This window comes from Pieris napi, chromosome 21 (genome assembly GCF_905475465.1).
Source record: "Pieris napi chromosome 21, ilPieNapi1.2, whole genome shotgun sequence".
NCBI classification, from domain to species: domain Eukaryota; kingdom Metazoa; phylum Arthropoda; class Insecta; order Lepidoptera; family Pieridae; genus Pieris; species Pieris napi.
The window spans coordinates 413,217-431,580 of NC_062254.1; the positions used below are offsets into that span (position 1 = coordinate 413,217).

At 39.3% G+C, this 18,364-nt stretch overlaps 1 protein-coding gene across 2 annotated transcripts; it reads right to left on the minus strand.

Annotated features, from left to right (window-relative positions):
• Nucleotides 1-717: 717 nt before the first annotated feature.
• Nucleotides 718-16,934, minus strand: LOC125060256. Of its 2 annotated transcripts, none has more exons than XM_047665058.1 (20): nt 16,759-16,934; nt 16,526-16,689; nt 15,177-15,352; nt 14,259-14,427; nt 12,232-12,417; nt 11,394-11,605; nt 10,943-11,119; nt 9,680-9,776; nt 9,460-9,540; nt 8,934-9,379; nt 7,858-8,353; nt 7,366-7,618; nt 7,136-7,287; nt 6,868-7,071; nt 6,531-6,782; nt 5,512-5,897; nt 5,365-5,434; nt 4,525-4,574; nt 4,195-4,294; nt 718-4,061 (listed from the first exon to the last, which is right to left on the minus strand). In XM_047665058.1, the coding sequence occupies exons 1-20, from the start codon at nt 16,814-16,816 to the stop codon at nt 4,017-4,019; spliced, it is 3,774 nt and encodes a 1,257-aa protein (XP_047521014.1). In that variant the 5' UTR covers nt 16,817-16,934; the 3' UTR covers nt 718-4,016. The 2 variants fall into 2 exon arrangements, with proteins under 2 accessions (XP_047521014.1, XP_047521013.1); XM_047665057.1 differs by having other exon boundaries at nt 718-4,124.
• Nucleotides 16,935-18,364: the final 1,430 nt, after the last annotated feature.

The window sequence follows — 18,364 nt, forward strand, 5'->3', positions numbered from 1 at the left end:
AAGCGTGAAATGATTAAGATCAATATTCAAATCTGATTTATTGTTATAAAACAGCTTCAATCCAACTTACACGTAATATATAATAATTATATACGTGAGCTGTAGGTATATCGCGAAGCTTATTATTTATTAGCAAATTAAAATTTCGAACAACCACATAAGCGGTGTTCAAGTGAATTCTGAACAACTCGCGTTATCAGAGTGCTTGCCTAATGGCTTCATCGTGCGGATCTTAAGCCTCATCTCTCCATCCAATCACAGCTTTGAACCAATGGATATTACCATTTCCCGTGACATGTCTCAAACTCAACAACATTACGATAGGCATAGAACTCCTTTCCTGTCAAACATTATATTCGCGTTAGTATCCTTGCATAGGCCGTCCAGTCAGTCTCCTTTCCTTACTATTCGTAAGTTAAGTGGGCCACTTAAGGATGGTTAGGAAATGTTCCTTTTCATAAAGAAATAAATTTAAATATTTTTTTAATTTGGTTGTGATAGATAAAGATTTGAATAAGGTTTCCATAGATACAATCGTATTAAAGATATTTTATATGCCCTATTATATCAGTAGGTAAGTAATTAGTGGGGCATCAAATTTAAAAGCTGAGGTGCAGAGATTATTAAATATATAATTATCTATGGCAGAATTATAATTATTGAGAGAATTGTTAGCTCCGATTTCAGCTGTAACAGTCACAAATAAAACGATCAAAATAATATAAAAATGTTTTATTCATTAAATAATTGAACTGACGTACAATGGTATTCATATTAACAAAAAATTACAAAAGAAAAACTTAATCTACCCTTACTGCATCACAGTATAGTCGAAATTCCGTTGTAAATAATTTTATACGTTATATACAAATAATAACTAAATAATTCAAATGCTTAATAGAAAATGTTTAGTTAAAATTCATACTTATAAAAATCAACTTACAACTACGTAGTTTGAGAAGGAAATCAATATTGTTAAGGTACAACAGTACCTGAACTTACAGAGCAGTTAAAAAATCTTCGTTGGTCTAGAACTTAAACCGCTGATAAACTAGCAAATAATAAACTTATAAATACAAGTTATATAATTCCCTATCTACTTATAAAGCTGAGTATCACTGCCAACACCATTCAATATACTAACTACAGGACGCGTCGTTGTATATTCATTTATTATTAACGATATTGAATCAAAGTTTATTTTTTAACTCGGTCACATCTGCGCACGATCTGATAATAAATGATTTTTACTGTAATAGCTCGATGCGAAGATATTACCACCGAGTTAGAGTTTTGATATGTGTATAACATGCCTTAGCAACGAGCAAAACATAATTTACTAATTAGCTTATTCAAAACTGAATTATTATAAAAAAAATACCACCGTCTCATCCGGGCTAAGCACTGTTCGAGATAAGTTTTAAGATAACTCAAGAACAATACCTAACATTAAAAGATTCATTTTAACAAATTAAAATACAAATAATTAATAGGAATAAAAACTCGTCTCATGAATCATGCTTTAAGTGCGTCAGAGCAATACTAGGTAATTAATGATAATGGTAATTAATAATAATTGTGTTGAAACAACAAAAAATAATTTAAATAAAGTAATGAAAACGTCAGAAGTACGTCAATGCTCATTATTTTTTTAATTATATTATCAAAAAAGATTGTCTACTATATTATAATTCTTCATTTCGATAATAACTTCGTCATGTTAACAGGTGTAAAATGTATAGGCCGATTTTATTTCGAGAGCTCTGGCAGTTGCCGAGAGTTTTACGCTAATGATGCTAAAATCAGCTTATTGCTTGTTCCCATTTTCACAACAATAGCCACACATTTCCCGTATTTGTCCCATAGCTTTAATCGCAATAAGCTTAATCTTTTCCCGTTTTGGAAACATTCAAAATTTTCATTGCAGATCCGTTCCTATAAGTGATGTTATAGCCTACGTATAAAGACTATATTTAAACTCGACAGGTACGAAATGCAAGGGAGTCCAAAAAAAGTTCATTAAAATCATAATCAATAAAATACAGATAAAATAATTTCGTGACTTCTTATCTAATTTTTTTTAACTCACGCTATTATTACAATTTTCAATCGAAATTATTTTGTGAATATATTAGTTGCAATTCTAAAAGCCGATTCGGAAACCATATGTGATATTTGTATAAAGCACTGTTAAATTGAAAAAAGATAAAATTCGCGTGTCCCACACCTAACAACTATATAACAACCTCTATATTTGGCAAATAATTGTCAAAATTGAGCATTGTAAGACGCGCATATCATTATTTTTTTACTTTAAGGAACATAATGTTAAATATTAAATGCTCACGATACTAAAATTCGCTTATGCATAACTTTTAGACCGAGAAGTTCAATGTTTGTCGTAGGTAAAATAAGCGTACGCCAAATATAATATTTATTACAAATTCATAATTAGTTAGTTATCTAGAAAATCTATAAATAGATACATTAGCTTGCAATTAATTAATCAAAATAAAAGTTGACCAATTAAAATTATTATGGTTTAAGAATATAAATTCTTATCTAGAGCCTCTAAAGATCAGTAGAAAACAAAGAGATATCAAAATCGTAAAACCCATATTAAAACGAATTCGGTCTAATTTGCCCGTCACCAGTAGACGTCAAACACTTTAGTGTTTGTTAAAAGAGACATTGTATGAAGCATCACCCGTCGTTCGCATTCGATATTTTACGAAATCACAATTCAAAGCAAAATTATTAAGTTTTCGGCAACTCCACGATTACAATCTTTCAGTTGAAACGTATTCGTATAAAATTTATCCTTATAGACATTATTGGACGCCATGTTGCTTCGCGAAATAAACAATTTTAGGTCGAAGTGCCCAAATATTAAGTTCAATATTATCGAAATTAAAAAAAAACTTAATAAATATCACAGCATCGAGGTTCTCTTCGAAATAACGATTTAAAATATCTCGAGTGCTATCAGCTTTACAAAATCCTAAGTAATATGTGCCCTAAATTTAACCTTTACCTAAATATCAATAACAATTATCATTTAATAGCACGATCAATGATTGTTCTGCGTATACGCACGTATACGTACCTTCGTCGACTCGTACACTCGTACGCGCGAGTACCCTCGCATTAATACTTACCCTTATAAAGACTGAGCCTCAAAGTTCAACATTACGAGCTAATTCAATGTTAAGTTAAATAATAGTTAGCCGAGAGACGTTTACGAGTGATTACAAGATATTCGTCGCCATCTAGACCGGCTCCATGTAAGATAGCACCACAAATGGCATCAGTTCAGACTGTCACCAACTACAAGCATTTCTTATAACTTAGACATTCCTGGAATGATTGAGGCTGGAAGGATAACGGGAACATTGAAGGTGTGCCGAAGAAGTTTCTGGAGACATCTCTGGAGGCAACGGGCAATTTTAGGAAGCGACCGTCGATCCTTCCGACCCCATTTATTCCGTGCTCATAATAAGTATACCTCGTGGACGTACAATTTGGCACAATTTTAAATGTTAATAAAATTCAAAACATCAACAAAAGTCTTTGAAGTATTTTTACAACCTCAGTTCATTTAGTTACAGTCACAGTTAAATTTACGATTGTGCGTCAATCGATATTATTGAGAGTGCTACAAGTAAACATTAATTTTTCAATTTAATAACAATTTAATCGTACTCACAGACATCGATGCAATTTAATCAGTCATTAAAATATCATAAGCGATAACCGAGTACGACAAAAGAACAAAGCGGGAGGCGTTAGATTCCAATTTGTTTAACATTAATCAAACAGAACAGACCATTTCGTCCCACTCTTAATTCTAACGAGCGGTGATGTTTATAGGTAAACCGCTATATACAGGCGTCAGGACAAAAAACATATCGACGAGATGACCCATTATTGTCTCAACTTCAGCCGAGTCCTCTTCGTGTGGTCGCAGTGTTCCCGAAATGACAAGAGCGGTCGCCGGGCTCCGGAGACGCTCACGGTCAGGGCTGCTTGGGCGCCAGCCTCGCCAGGCAGTAGGTCTCGGGCTGGAAGGTGGGCGGACACTGCAGGTGAGGGTATTGGCCCGCGGCCCGACCCCGCTCGGCGCCCTGGGGCAAGGGACGCACGACATTTAGCCCCGACTCAATCGTAAAGTTAAGCGACGAGTTAAGTACGTACCTGCCGTCCCCCGAACATTAGCCTCAGACGCGACACGCCGGCCCCGCCTCCACCTCCTCCGCTTCCTCCACTTCCACCACCACCACCACCTGCACCACCACTGGAACGGGACCATTTAACTTTTCAATAATGAAGTCTCGACCCTGAATCTTACAACTGACGTGTTTTAAACCTATATTTTAGTTTTAGTTACTTTACCGACATACGAATTGATAAAAAGTATTCCGTTTTGGCCCCAACGCTTTATTAATGAAGATGAAAAACTAACAAAATTTTGCCAAACAATGTATGTATGTATGAAAACTTTTTGGTGAATTAAATATATTATACCTCTCGGCCGCGGGCTGCGCTTGCGGGGAGCTGGAAGCCGACCCTTGGACCTAGAAGTAGACCGTCTTTTACTGCGTGAGACCGAAGATGATATGATAATTATATAGAAATTAATTGCTATTAATTTAATAAAACTCGTGAATGGCTGGACCGATTTGGCTAATTTTGATATTGGAATATTTGTGGAAGTTTAGGGAATGTTTAAACGGAAAACTTCAATAATAAAGTAAAGAAAATTACTTAAAACGACAATTGAATTTTCCAATAAAAATGTCAGTCGGTTGTCATATATTTATAGATTAAAATTTATAACTACATTAAAAAGACACGGAAACTTGTATGTTTCATAGAAATTATAAACTGTGTAGATTTTAAGGTTTAAAACACAGATGACAGAAGTCCAAAATGAATTCGTAAGACACAAAACTTGGCGATTAAAAAAAGCGGCGGAAATTTTCTTGCCAGTTCTTCTTGCCCACTCTACGCCCTTGACTTGCGAAGTAAATATGTATATGTAAATTTTGAATCAATTTAACATCTTTTCTGTTGACGTTCATAAGTGTACTTGGTTATCTATATGAATAAAGTTATTTTGAGTTTGAGTTTGAGATGCGTTTAGAAATTTGCGTTTCATAGCTGCAGGGTGGGATCTCTGTGATCTGTTTTAAAAATTTGCATAAAGTTTTGACACAAATATATATGAGTGATACGAAGTCACCGGCTCACGTAGTTTACTCATAGATCCGACTCCAAATGCCCAACTTAAACTTAAAAAGCAAAGCATTAACTTAAAACTTAATTTAATTAATATTAGCAATACTATTACTATACATAACCGACCTTGTCTTTCTTCCTGAAGGAGTCCTGGCGGTCGTCCGGGCGTTCGTCCGGGAACTCTATCTTCTCGTAGCTGCAATGCGTCAGAACGGGATTATTCACTTCAGCCTGTCTCACCCGGATTCATGCGTGAGACGCAACGACACTTACCCGTGACGCGGCACCCGCCCGTAGACCACGTCGGGCACCACCCGGTCCAGCCTGGTCTGCAGGTCGCGGTCTGCGACGCCCAGCAGCACCCGCTCGGAGTACAGCTGGCGCCGCTCCTCGGCCTGCGCGCGCAGCATGAACTCCTCCAGCGTCACCAGGCCGACCAGCTTGTCCTGCGGCCGGGGCTTGACGGCGAGCGCCGGGCGGGGCGAGAAGGGCTCGCTCCTCTCGAAGTCCAGCAGGTTGGGGTTCGAGGCGTGGATGTAGTTGATCGGGCTCGGCTTGGGGCGCGGGGGCGAGCGGGGCGAGTGCGGGGGCGGCTGGGGCGGCGCCCGGCGGTAGCTGCGGTACTGCTCCGTGGGCACCGGGGCCGGCTGCTGCTTGGTCTGCGGACGAGGCCCCGTTTCTACAACTGGCCGGACGACGACTCTACTTCTACGCGATTTAAGGTTACGATGAAAATAACTTAAGCTCTGGGAATTTCCTTGTCGTAAGGAACGTGTGCCAACTGCTGCTCACATCTCTCTGACGAGATCGGTGACGTAGCGTAAGCGCGACCGGAGCAGTCGGTAGGCATTAGAGTGAGATAGACTATATAGGCGTTTCAGTCTGAGTCTGGTAGATTGAATTAATATCAATGAAAAAATACTGCATAAATAAATAATAATAATTGCATAAGTTGATACAAAATGCTATGCAATAGCTTTACCGCGGCAGTCCCCGAGTGCCACACATTTTTATTTTATTTTGAATTGTTGACTACGCTTACCAACTTTAGGGTGTCTTTTCTGTGACGGTGTGCGGGTGTCGGTTTTTTGTGACGGTTTACGCGTGCATTTTAGATTATTGAAGTTATTCAAAATTATTTAAAAAATTCAAAATAATAATATGTACTCATCAAAGACGACAATATTAGCTCGCCAAAGTTACAGATATGCGTTAGTATGGAATTAAAGTGGCTTTATTATTATTAAAAAGTGTTCGTCGAGTCACGGTGCGCGCCCGGCCTATAGAATTACCTTGCCCTTGGAGTCGTCCTTGCCCTTGGTGCGCGAGAAGAACCTCAGGTACTTGCGGTCGAGGCTGGTGCTGGCGGCCGCCTGGTGCACGTTCTCGTGCGAGTCCCCTCGGCCCCGCTGCGCCAGCTTCTTCAGGGATCCGAACTTGGACTTGTCCTTCTCCTTGTCTCTGTCTCGCTCTCTCTTCTCGGGGCTCTCCGTGTCCGACTCCGTCTCGGAGTAGTCCGTCTCCGAGAACTGTTTGATTTCGACCTGCGACAGAGGACCGGGGGCATCGGGTGAGTTTCTCGCCCGCTCACTCCCGCTCTATAAAAGAGGAGAAGGGCGAGGGGCAGACCTGCGAGTCCAGCCGACGGGGCGGGGCCAGAGTGGCCCGGTGGATGAGCTGGGTCCAGGCGGCCAGGGCGTCGGCGGAGGCGGCCGCGAAGTAGAAGGCGCGGCCCGTGTGGTACACCTTGAAGGCGTGGGCGCGGGACTTCACCTCTCCCGCCGCACTCACCGTGCAGCCCTCCAGGTAGATCATGCAGTCGGCGCGGGTGCTCTGCGCAGACGCAACACATGTACGGGTGCAAGCGATTAATCATTTATCTCGGTCAAAAAGCTACCTCCGGCGACCGATAGGCGTACAGCAAGTTGTGGGCGAGCAGCAGGTAGCGATGCGCCCAGCGCGGCTGCTGCTGGGCGGCTCTCACCCGCTGGCTCACCCAACCCGCCGCCCCCACCGAGGACAGCGCCCGGGCGGGCACCGCGCGACGCTCTGGGGGAGTTCACATTATTTTGAAAATTTATTTATTTATTAGTTAAATAAACTAATCGTCAAAGAATAGAAACCCACTGGCTAATATGGAGTTCTTCTTCTTGAGGCTCCTGGATTTGGCGGAGGGGAATATCCCCCTCACGACGCTCCCGGTCGGGGAGACCGCCCCCTTGGGGGAATGGGGGGAATCCAGAGACTGGTCGCTCGCGGCCCCGATCACGATGTCCCCGTCGCGGCGCTGGGGCTCCCCGTTTATGGGGGGCATCTCCCGACGCTCGTTCGACACCAGCTTTATGTCGTGCTTCGTCAGGTGACGGAGGGGCACCGAGATCTGGAATTATTTATTCTGTATGTCCGGGTGGTAGATACCCGTTTCGTTGCTTCTAACCGACTTCAAAAGAGATCAGTTTGACCCGTATGATCTATTTAGGCTTTCAGACTCAGGTGTGGAACGTCGTGTGTGAATTATTCACAAATTTCAGTTATTAGAGTCAAAATTTTATCAAAACCGGTTCAGTAGTTAAGAAGACGTGTTCTACTCATTAAAGTTCGTTTGAGCACAACGCATACCTGTGCGGTGTCCCCGGGACGCAGCGGCTTCAGCGGCGAGGCGGAGGGTTCGGCGGGTCGCGGGATCATCCTCAGCACGGGGTACTGCGGGGCTGTGCACTCCCGCAGAGGGGAGACGGGCTGCCCCATGGAGATCGGCTCCCAGGTCTCGTCGCTCGGGGATCGGCCGTCTCTCTCGAAGACGTGCTGGATCTCCCGACAGGGGGACAGTATTTTCAAATCGCTGAGGGATCCGATCGGTTCGCGATTCGACTTCTCCCTTCGGAACTCTTCTTTGTTGAATTTCTCCTCTAAGGACTCGTTGCGCGCGAGGGGGGCTCTCTCGTGAGGGGGAATCTCTCGCCTCTCTCTGGAGGGCATAGGGGGGTCTCTGGGGAGCGGGTGAGGGGGCAAGTACTCTCGCGGGGGAGGAGGCAAGCGGGTGGACGGGCGCGGGGGAGGCTCCGGAGGGACGTCGGACACCTTCGAGCGTTCCGTTACACGCGGTTTTGGGTACCTGAAAAGTATTCATTACATATTTGATATTACGTACTATACAGGGTTGTCGATTATTCGACGAATTCCCGTTAGGGGGTGATAGGGGTCTTTTGAGATAATTTAATATCCTTAAATAAATCATCAAAAATTTCTGATTTATAAAAATGATGAAACGCTGGTTATTTCATTTCATCATATAAAAACAAAAAAAATCGGTCCAAATTTCCATAAAAAGCGAGTTTAACCGTTTTTACCTCCAACGATGCATGATAACTGGGAACCTTTGTCAAACTATAAATAAAATGATACAATTACTAGTTGCCCTGTACAAATTACAACAAATTCGTAAACCTTTAAAAAAAAACATTTTCACACTATATGTATTGATTAAAATATATATTAAAACAACCAATTTAAATTATATAAAACACTAGCTGTGCTTATGAATTTTTCAATCGGTCCACTAAATTAGGAGCACCTACGATGCAAACAGACAATCGAACCTTCCTTTTTAACAATACCAGGGCAGACCTAGCAGTTTTTAAAAGATCAGGAAAGTGACAGCCACAAATAAAATATATTTAAGAATATACGCTGACTTCGTCACTCGCTCCGAGGCCTCTCGATGCTCCTCCTCTTTGCTCTCTCGTTCCTCGATCAGCACCGAGTTCAGACTCTCCAGAACCGGCACCGGAGTGTCGTCCGACGACTTCATATCTTCGGATGAGGCGTATTTATCTTCGGAATTATCCAGAGACTTGTCTTCGTCGTCGACTTCGAGCTTCGGGAGCGGGTCGGTTTTGTCCGCGCCGGGCACGGGGGGCGTCGTCGGGGATTCCGGGATGGGGTTGTCGGCGAGGGGGACGAGGGCGGCCGGGGGTTCCAGCTCGTAGGCCGGAGTCGAGTGGCTCTTGTCGAGCTTCCCCCTGGGGGCGGGCGGGGTCTCGGGGCAGACGGGGGCGATCGCGGTTCGCGAGGCCCGGGGCACCCCGAGACAGGTTCTCGGTCGCGGGGAAAGCTGCAAACCCGTGCTGCACGATACGGCCTGAAACATATATATATATATATTTCTTTAATTGCGTTTCTAATACTCCTGGCACTTATCTCCAAAGACGCGAGACGTACCTTGTCCCGCCTGTAGAGAGCGTCTTCGGGTTCAGGTCCCTCGCCGTTGTCCCATCTCTGCTGCTGCAGCTCTTGCCAGAACTGGAACACGATAATATCTTATTAAAATATTATATAACAAAAATGTATATATTGAAACAAAATCCATTTCGGTCTAGACATAAATAATAACAGTAATGGAAAATAATGAAAAAGCTCTGAACTATCTTCATATAAATACCTGTTCGATGCTGAGATGCGGTCTCTTGGAGACGGGACTTCCGCAGCTGATCGTGTGCCGACGCTGCACCACGGTTTGGGGCTTGGGGGGGTACATGCTGGAACATATTTTCATTCACAAATATGACTAAATTAAGTTTATTAATTAAATCATATCCTTCCTGAATCTTGAGTCGAGAAATGGATGGTAAGGGAGCGTTTAGTATTACGTTTACCCCCCAACGAATTGGGGAGGGAGGAGTCCTTTTGTAAAAGTTACGATGCGGGGCGGGGATTGACTTACGCGTAATTGTTAATGTTATTTTCGAATTTCCGGTTTTTACACCACAAAATTATCCGTTAATAACTTAAAAATATTATAAAAATTTAACCGATCCTCATATTTACTTCAAATTGAACATTTATTATTTTTATAGGTTAAATGGTATATAAAACTTTATTTGCACCCTGAATGGGTTAAATAAATTGGAGTCCAGACACAACTATTGAACTACAATATGCTTCTAACGAGGCTGGTAAAGATGTTATTCTGGAGAAAAAACCAGAGAGCCTAAAATCATTCAATTCAGTCCGCACCATATGTAAACTCTGTTTAGTTGCTCCTGCAGAAAATCAATGTTGATATCCTGTTGAATATGTCGGTATAATTGAAATGATCAGCGTACATTTTATAATTGCACTTTATGTATATTATATACTAAGTCATTTACAAAAATGATAAAGAATAAAGGCCCTAATTGCGATCCTTGTGGTACACCCATAGGTATAGGCCGACCGTTAGACACGTGCCCTCGGATCTTTACCAGTTACGTCCTGTTTTTTAAGTACGAGTCACACCACCTAAACAATGACCCATGAATGCCCATGGAAAAGATTTTCTGCAGATGTAAATCGTGGCAGATGAGGTCAAAAGCTTTACTGAGGGTCGGTGTATATTGCAGGGATTTCTTGTCCGTTGTAGATTCCCTTCGCTGTGTCCCCAGTGAAACCAAGCAAATTTGTAGTGGCATGAAAAACCATGTAGCTCTGGGTGTATATTTTATTTTACATGCAAAAAAATTATCTGCTGAATAAGAGACTCAAACACTTTTCCATGTGCTGGTAATTTTGAAACTGGTCCCTATAAACCTATAGTCCTCTCTATTCTCATTTTCTGTCCCTGACGCACCTAGGTCTTCTTTCACGGAGACAGGTGAATATATTATACGCCGCCTTCCACTTGCTCCTCGATCTACTTCTAAATAAATGAACCCAAACAACATACCGGGCCCTGTCGAGGTGCAGGTGCGTGGGCGAGGCGGGGGGAGAGAGGGCCTCGCTCTCGTCCGAGGAGCATTCGGGGGAGCAGGCGGGGGAGTGAGGGGGAGGCTCCTCCTTCTCCTCCACCGGGGAGCGGCGCAGGACCGGCGGATTTGCCACTATCGGGAAATCCAGCTCGTATCTGGAAATGTTTTATAAATCCGAATGAAAAGGAGAAAAAATAAGAGTCAACGAGAATAATAAATGAGTATGGTGAAGAGATAAAAACTAAAATCTTTAATATATATTAGAGACGGAACCGGAAATTTCACAAAATTCTTTTTATCAAGTAACAAAATATTAGTGATATTATTTAAACCAGCGTCAACAACGAATTTTGCAGTTTTTGAAGTGTTTTGACTTCTTTAGGGGCATGAGTGTAAAATTTTTATTCATTAGTTCCTAAGATATATTACCTGTGCAACATTCGATGGTCCGACAGCGGGGGCAGCCTCAGGCGATGGGCCCGGGGCCGAGGGGCCCGCGTGTGGAGGGGGGGCGTCGGGAGGGCGCGGGCCCCTCGCCGGCGCAGGCGCAGCACCAACTCGCCCGAGGCCCGACCGGCGACGGCCGCGCAGGCGCGCTCCACGGCCTCTCCGCTCCAGCCTAGCACGCATACGTCGCCTACCTATACCGATTCCATTAATCAATTTTATTTCATTTTTTTCGAGCTACAAGAGAATGTAGATAAGAAAATTTTAGGAAAGCTTAGAACAAATAAATTACCTTGTTATTAAAGGTCCCGGTTTTATAACAGTGAATATATATTTAATTGAAAAAAAATCGCCATCTCTTGACAAGTTGTAACTAACATAATTAAAACTTTATTTAGTTTTCATAAAGTCCTCGGTAGATGGCGTTTTTTTTTTTACTTTTTTTTAAATATAACCTTAAGTATTTATCTACATAGTCGTTTTCTTCCTGAAGGGATATTCAGAGACCAAGGATCTGCACCTGCTGCGGTCCTGACATACCTCTCTCGCTTCATCTTTTGTATCTTATTTGGTATCGGTATGTCCTTATAAGGTACTGAATATTGTAATGAAACGAGGCTCTTTAGGACACGATGCATTTATATTAATCATGTAGGCACACTATCTATCTATCGAGAATGGTAATTTTGATCTGTTTCTTCTCCAATACGTCCTGAATTAGATACGGGACACCTTCCACGGTTGCCTCGTTAAGCCGCTTCTATTATTGTACAAATTTGTCCCAAAGCTAGAAGAACTTCCCGAATTGTGAAAGAAGTACCTGGACGATCTCGTCTCCCTCGTGCACGTGCCCCGAAGCGTGGGCGGGGGATCCGAAGCGAATGTGGTCTATCTGATGATGGCCACAGAAGGAGGGCAGCACGTGGAAGCCCAGGGGCTTGCCGGCCTGGCGCAGGGTCACGGTGTCCACCCACGAGGGCTGCAGGATCAAGGGGTCCGACACGTCCTGTAATCGAATATTTCTATGAGCAGATGCGCTTCGAGTGAATCTACACTGATATTATAAGGAGAAGAATAATTTACTAATGAAAGCATTGAATATCATAAGAAAGTGAAAAAATAAAAAATCATGTGTCCAATTCACACGTGGTAGAAGTGAAACCTTCAAAAACAAAGGTTTTATAATCAAAATATGTAAATTAGACTTTTTCTCTATCTAAATGTAGGATCTTTTCTTTAAAAAAAACATTGTTAAATGTTAAATTTTAATTAATAACTTTAATATCAATCTTTAATTTGGTAAAAACTAAAATAATAAAAGTTTGAAATAAATTCACAAGTCCAACGTGGGAGAAAATGAGATAGGAAGCATTATACAGTGTATAAACTTTAAATTAAGTAAACTTTAAATTAAGAAAATTTTAAATTAAGAAGTTTTCACTTCAAAAAGTTTCTGTAATTAATGATATTATGTAAATAAAATTGATAAATTTCATCTAATTTTATAATTGAACTACTTACTTGACTTACGTATTTAATTTTTTGCACATCTGTTTTTTTTATTTCAGAAAATGATCAAATACACACTAATTTAAAGTTTATACACTGTATAATGTCTCCTATCTCACTCTCTCCCACGCCAAATCCTATTAATTTATGTGTCTGTCTCTTTTTACTGTCGCTTTTTCCGTTGCATCCGGTTTGAAATCACAACGATTCTAAAGAAGTTTCACTTCAAAAAGCCCTTCAAATGGTTTCCCTTTCGACCTTCTCATTGGGCCACACAGGAAAAAAATACTCTTTAATGGTGGAGCGTATTCAGAATCAACTTACGGGATACATTTACATGGGGTCGTATCGAGTGTACCCAGTTTACCCAGTTACGTATCCCACTTTGTTTGTCTTGGGTATGGAAGGGTACAATAATATGTCTTTTTAAGGTCCTTAGAGGTACAATATATTATAATGCGGAAATATTGGAGATCGCGTGTGCCAAATAACTACCCACACTAGGCGTGGTAATCGGTCGCAATTGCTTGCAGGGAAGCACTATTTACGCGTATCTTGCGCACCCTGAATAATATTGCACGTGAGACGCATATATTTAGTTGCATTCACAAGAAGTGCATTTATAATTAATTCTTGTTTCGTTTATGTCTTTAATTTATTTATATTAATAAGATTTCTATTGTATTAGTATTAAGTTACTGTAAAAATAGGAAATAAATAGACTTAAATAGCCCCAACAATCTCGGGATGGTGGAGTCTCTTTGTAATTGGAGGTGGTCATCACGAATACACCGGGGAGCATTGACCGTTCCCCCGAGTACCTTATTTGTAAATCGTTTGGTTCAGAATTCATTTGAACATTGACCAATTGCTGACACAGCTCATGTAGCTGTTACACATTTTAAGAGCTGTATTTATGTATGTGTGATATATACTGTTTGATACACAATAAATCAAAGAAAATTGCTTTGTCTTATTTATTTTTCACTTACTTCCACATACTCGTTCTTATTAATATATTTATATATTCACAATTTATGTGTTAGGGTATTACTATCTTAGGTCTAGCTTTTAGGCAAGCGTGAGGTTGTTAGGTTCTTACTTCTAAGCCTTTCGTATATTATATAGTTACCGGCATACCGGCCTTTACAGATGGATTATATACAAATCTGTACAAGTATTCGGACAAATTAACTCAAACTTTAACTTCTAAAGATATTCACTAATCATCTAAAACACATACAGGAAATAATAACAGTGTCATAATCTTAAATGGACACAAATAAATAGATAGATTCATCTCCTTGGCAGAAAAGAACTCTCTTTTAAGATTTATACCTGAATAATATAATCAGCGACAGCGGCGGCTGCGGCGGCCGCAGCGGCGACGGCCCGAGCCGGTTGTTCTGCAAACCTGTCCCTCTGCGCACAAGTGGCGGCCTCCAGGGATAACTTCAGTAAGGCCGCTTTCCTCTCCGCTAAAGGAGCCCCCGAGCAGAGGGGCCATCTGGAATATTTGTGTTGAAATATGAAAGACGAGTTCCATCTATATATTATAAAAAACCAACAATTATACTAAAAATAAAAAAAAGTGCTTGCGTACAAAGTACACATGTCAGAATTGAAACTTCTTTGGCAAACTAATTTTTAAGTCATATTTATACAAATCTTAAATTAAAATTGTCATTAAAATATTAAAAGTGTCGAAAATTAATACAAATTATATATTTTTTTTAAATTTATTTCTTCGATAATAAAACACGTGGCATTTTAATTTACAATTCGTCATTTGAGATTTCAATAAATTATTTTGCATAAAATATAAAATACTAATATTTCATAAATTCTTTTTACGAAATTTTAATTTTAAAAATAGAATTTCTATAAGGTAATTCGCCCTTCTCACTCTCTCTCAATCGGTCTCAAAAAACGCTGCACATCTTCGTGACGTTGTCGTCAAAATTTACCGTCGTGCAACTAAAGAAGTTTCACTTCAAAAATGGTTGCATTTGTAAATGTATAAATATATTGATTATTTAGTCCGCAAACAACGTTATATTGTAAGGCTTTAATGTTCCACAGGAAAATCTAGCTTTGTTTAAAAAATGAAATAGTAGAACATATATAAATATCTCTCTTACAAAGCGTCCAACAGAGACATAATAAAGAACTTCTACTCTAAATCACTAACTAGATATAGCATGTTAGCATGCTATGTAAATGATGCATTTATAAAACAAAATAATATGTTCACACCTGTCGAGCCAGCATACCAAAGGCTTAACCGCATGCACAGTCCTGGCAACATCTGCAAGTGAATGTGTCTCCAAACGAGTGTCAGCGTGATGGCGCAACGCTCGTGCCAAAGATGCAGCGGCAGCTGATACACGAAGAGCTAGTTGCTGGACACACTCCCGAGATATCTCATAGTGCTGGAATTTTAGATTATAAATTAATAATTTACAGGTTATAAATCATATTTCTTGTTTTTAATGTACAAAGGGAGCATATAAATCAATTTTTATTGAAAAACCAGTCTTATTAAGGGTGTAGAATAAAAGATTATTTTCATAATGGTAGATCAATGGTAAGATAATATTTTAAAATAAGACACTTTGAATGAAATGTTGAAGTTCCAATTAAATTTCATTTATTGTCACAATCTCCTAGAAATAACAGGATCAAATTTAACTTGTAATGGCATGCAAAAAGGCAAATATTGGTTATATTGCAAATGCTGTTCTCAGTTAAGTCATCCAATATGTAGTGACAACCCTACCAAATATATTAATCATGTCAACTTTAACAATAGAAATGAGCAAATTTTAGTTAGCTTATTTGTTTGCTGATTAATAATTGCTTACTTAAACATTTACATACACCCAATTGTGCTTATAGAGAATTCAAGAGGAAACTATGAACTAACTCAGATTGTATAATGTACCAGAGTTAACCTGAGAAACCACCATAATAAGCGAGTGATAAACCAGCTTGAAAACATACACCAACATATAAGTTGTAGCTAATACTTGTAATAGCAGTCATTATTCATATATACATACTAAGGTAGATGGTTATTTAATAGAAAAAAATACACAGTACATACTGCATTGTAACATCTAATGTTACTTCCATACTTATATAACTTTTTTTACATGTTTGCCTTACATCATGATACTGGTATTTCCTGTATTGAATCTATTTCTTTGGATAGTATTTACAAAGAGAACTCATATAATAGACAATGTAGATACAAAAAAATATATAAAATAAACATTTACAGGCCAAAACAAGTTGCAGTGGCTTCTGCTACTTAGGCCACTTTCAAATCTTGTAGTTTTTTGAGCAACTATTAATATAGTTAGTAGTCACAACAAAGTGCAAATTTGATTAATCAAAATAAAAAACATGGTGTCAACATAATTATGTTGACTCTCCTAATAAACTTTTGTCCCAAAAACATTGTCATAGTTAAAACAAGTGTGAAATCACAAAAAAAATCACACAAAACACGGATATTCAGAAAATTATCTATTTTTACAAATTATAGTAGCCCTTGTTCATTTCATATATGCTATTATTAAAAAGGCGTCATAAAAACTCACAAAGTTTCTCAAATGCTCCACAGCTTCTAACAAAAGCTCCTGGTGACCAATTACTTGAATTCCAAGGTACTCTAAGTCGTCACACCGCAGAGTCAGCAGTTTAGCCCCATTGACACCTTTCTTGATAAACTCCGGAGAATACTGAGAGACCATCGGCCCCAGACCTGAAGCAACAGATCCTACATTTATCACAACTTTGGTGACTCACCAAGCAGACATTAAGTTACACATACCCAACATCCATTCCGACACTTGGTCTGGCGACCATTCAGCTATATTAAGCGGATTCATGGCACTGTCACGTATTTTTTTTGACTGCAAAATATCTGATACACATTTTTTTGAAAAATTATTAACGATATATTATTTTTATTTATCGCTTCAATGTCTCGCGTCTACTTGCGTAGAAAACGTCTGTTTGATTATGTTAATTGTCAAAGGTCATAGATGTGAATTGTCAGCTGATACTGTATTAGATTTTTAATGATATATATTAAATATATTTTATTCAAAATAATTAATAAATTACATTTCAAATCAATTACAAAAAAAATATTAATGGGAAAATAAAATTTACTTACCAGTTACCACCACGATCACAAGGGCAGACAAATGCTGCGTCTACATTGTATGCTAAAGTTCGCTATTCGCTACAAGATGGCAGGCTAAGTTATGAAACAGAATAGATTCAACAAAGAAAATTTAATATATTTTGCATTTTTATCTAGCCTAAAGTCGACTTTTCATTTCTGTACATCGGCTACAGATATACATTTCAATCTAACATACATTTTAGTATTTTTAAGAAATAATAATATATATTTAATAAGCTTTCATTGAAAGGAAGTACATAGTTAAGGAGAACCTTACCCGAATATTTTTATATAATACTTAATTATGCCTTATTGACGATGAGGATAGAGAGAAGAGTAAGAGGTTTTACCACACTTCACTGTTTACTTTTCAAATACCCGCGTGTAATGTCGTTTTAACATTGATATTACAAGCGTAGAGTAACTTGTACTTATGTTACTATGTGGTCAGTATTTCTTCCCAACTTAAGATATGCTGTGGTATTTTATATTTAATATTAATCAATGCTTATCAGAGGTTTAGCCTCACTACAAGCCTACCTAGAGAGTATCACCAATAGTCCAATAAGGAAATAAATCTTAAAGAGTAAGTAGAAAAACGTATGTACTATGTATATTTTATACAGCATATAAAATTACTTATTAGAAAAACGAAGGTTGAACTAACAAGTTCGTTATTTTCAACGTTTATCTACGTCTTACTTTATATATATTTCAATATTACATTGGAAGATACTCTATGATCAGCAGAGTCTGTAAATTATGAAATCGGATACAGGATGGATATTTCGCCTAAACAAACTAAAAGCCTTTTAATCTTTATAAAGGTACCTATATTATTAAAGCAGGCATCTACTTATTTCTTTAATTAGATTGTAGGTATTAGGTACATAAAATATCACTGTATATTTACTTGTCTTAAGCGGGCCATAGACGGACCGCATGTTGCAGTCAAGACCGACTGCATTATGCAGTCGCCGCACGGCGATCTGCAGTTTCCATACTAAATTCATATTCGCAATACACGGACCGCTCGAGCAGTTCCTTAGCAAACCGCATATTGCAGTCGGTCTTGACTGCAATATGCGGTCCGTCTATGGACCGCTTTATAAGACAATTTTAGACACGAATCGTTATTTTTTAGTGTTATTATTTGTGAAAATTCCGTTTGTGCGTGAGCTCATGACAGTTTTCGGTAATCGCCATTGTTAATTCTATTCTATTTTATTGATTTTTTTACCAACAC

Excerpts from the sequence above, each read along its gene's own strand:
- LOC125060256 (XM_047665057.1), bottom strand. The coding sequence starts at position 16,816 with ATGAATCCGCTTAATATAGCTGAATGGTCGCCAGACCAAGTGTCGGAA. Across the intron at positions 5,435-5,511 it reads GGGCGGGTGCCGCGTCACGG|CTACGAGAAGATAGAGTTCC; the intron begins GTAAGTGTCGTT and ends GACGCATTGCAG. Across the intron at positions 4,575-5,364 it reads CCTTCAGGAAGAAAGACAAG|GTCCAAGGGTCGGCTTCCAG; the intron begins GTCGGTTATGTA and ends GTCTACTTCTAG.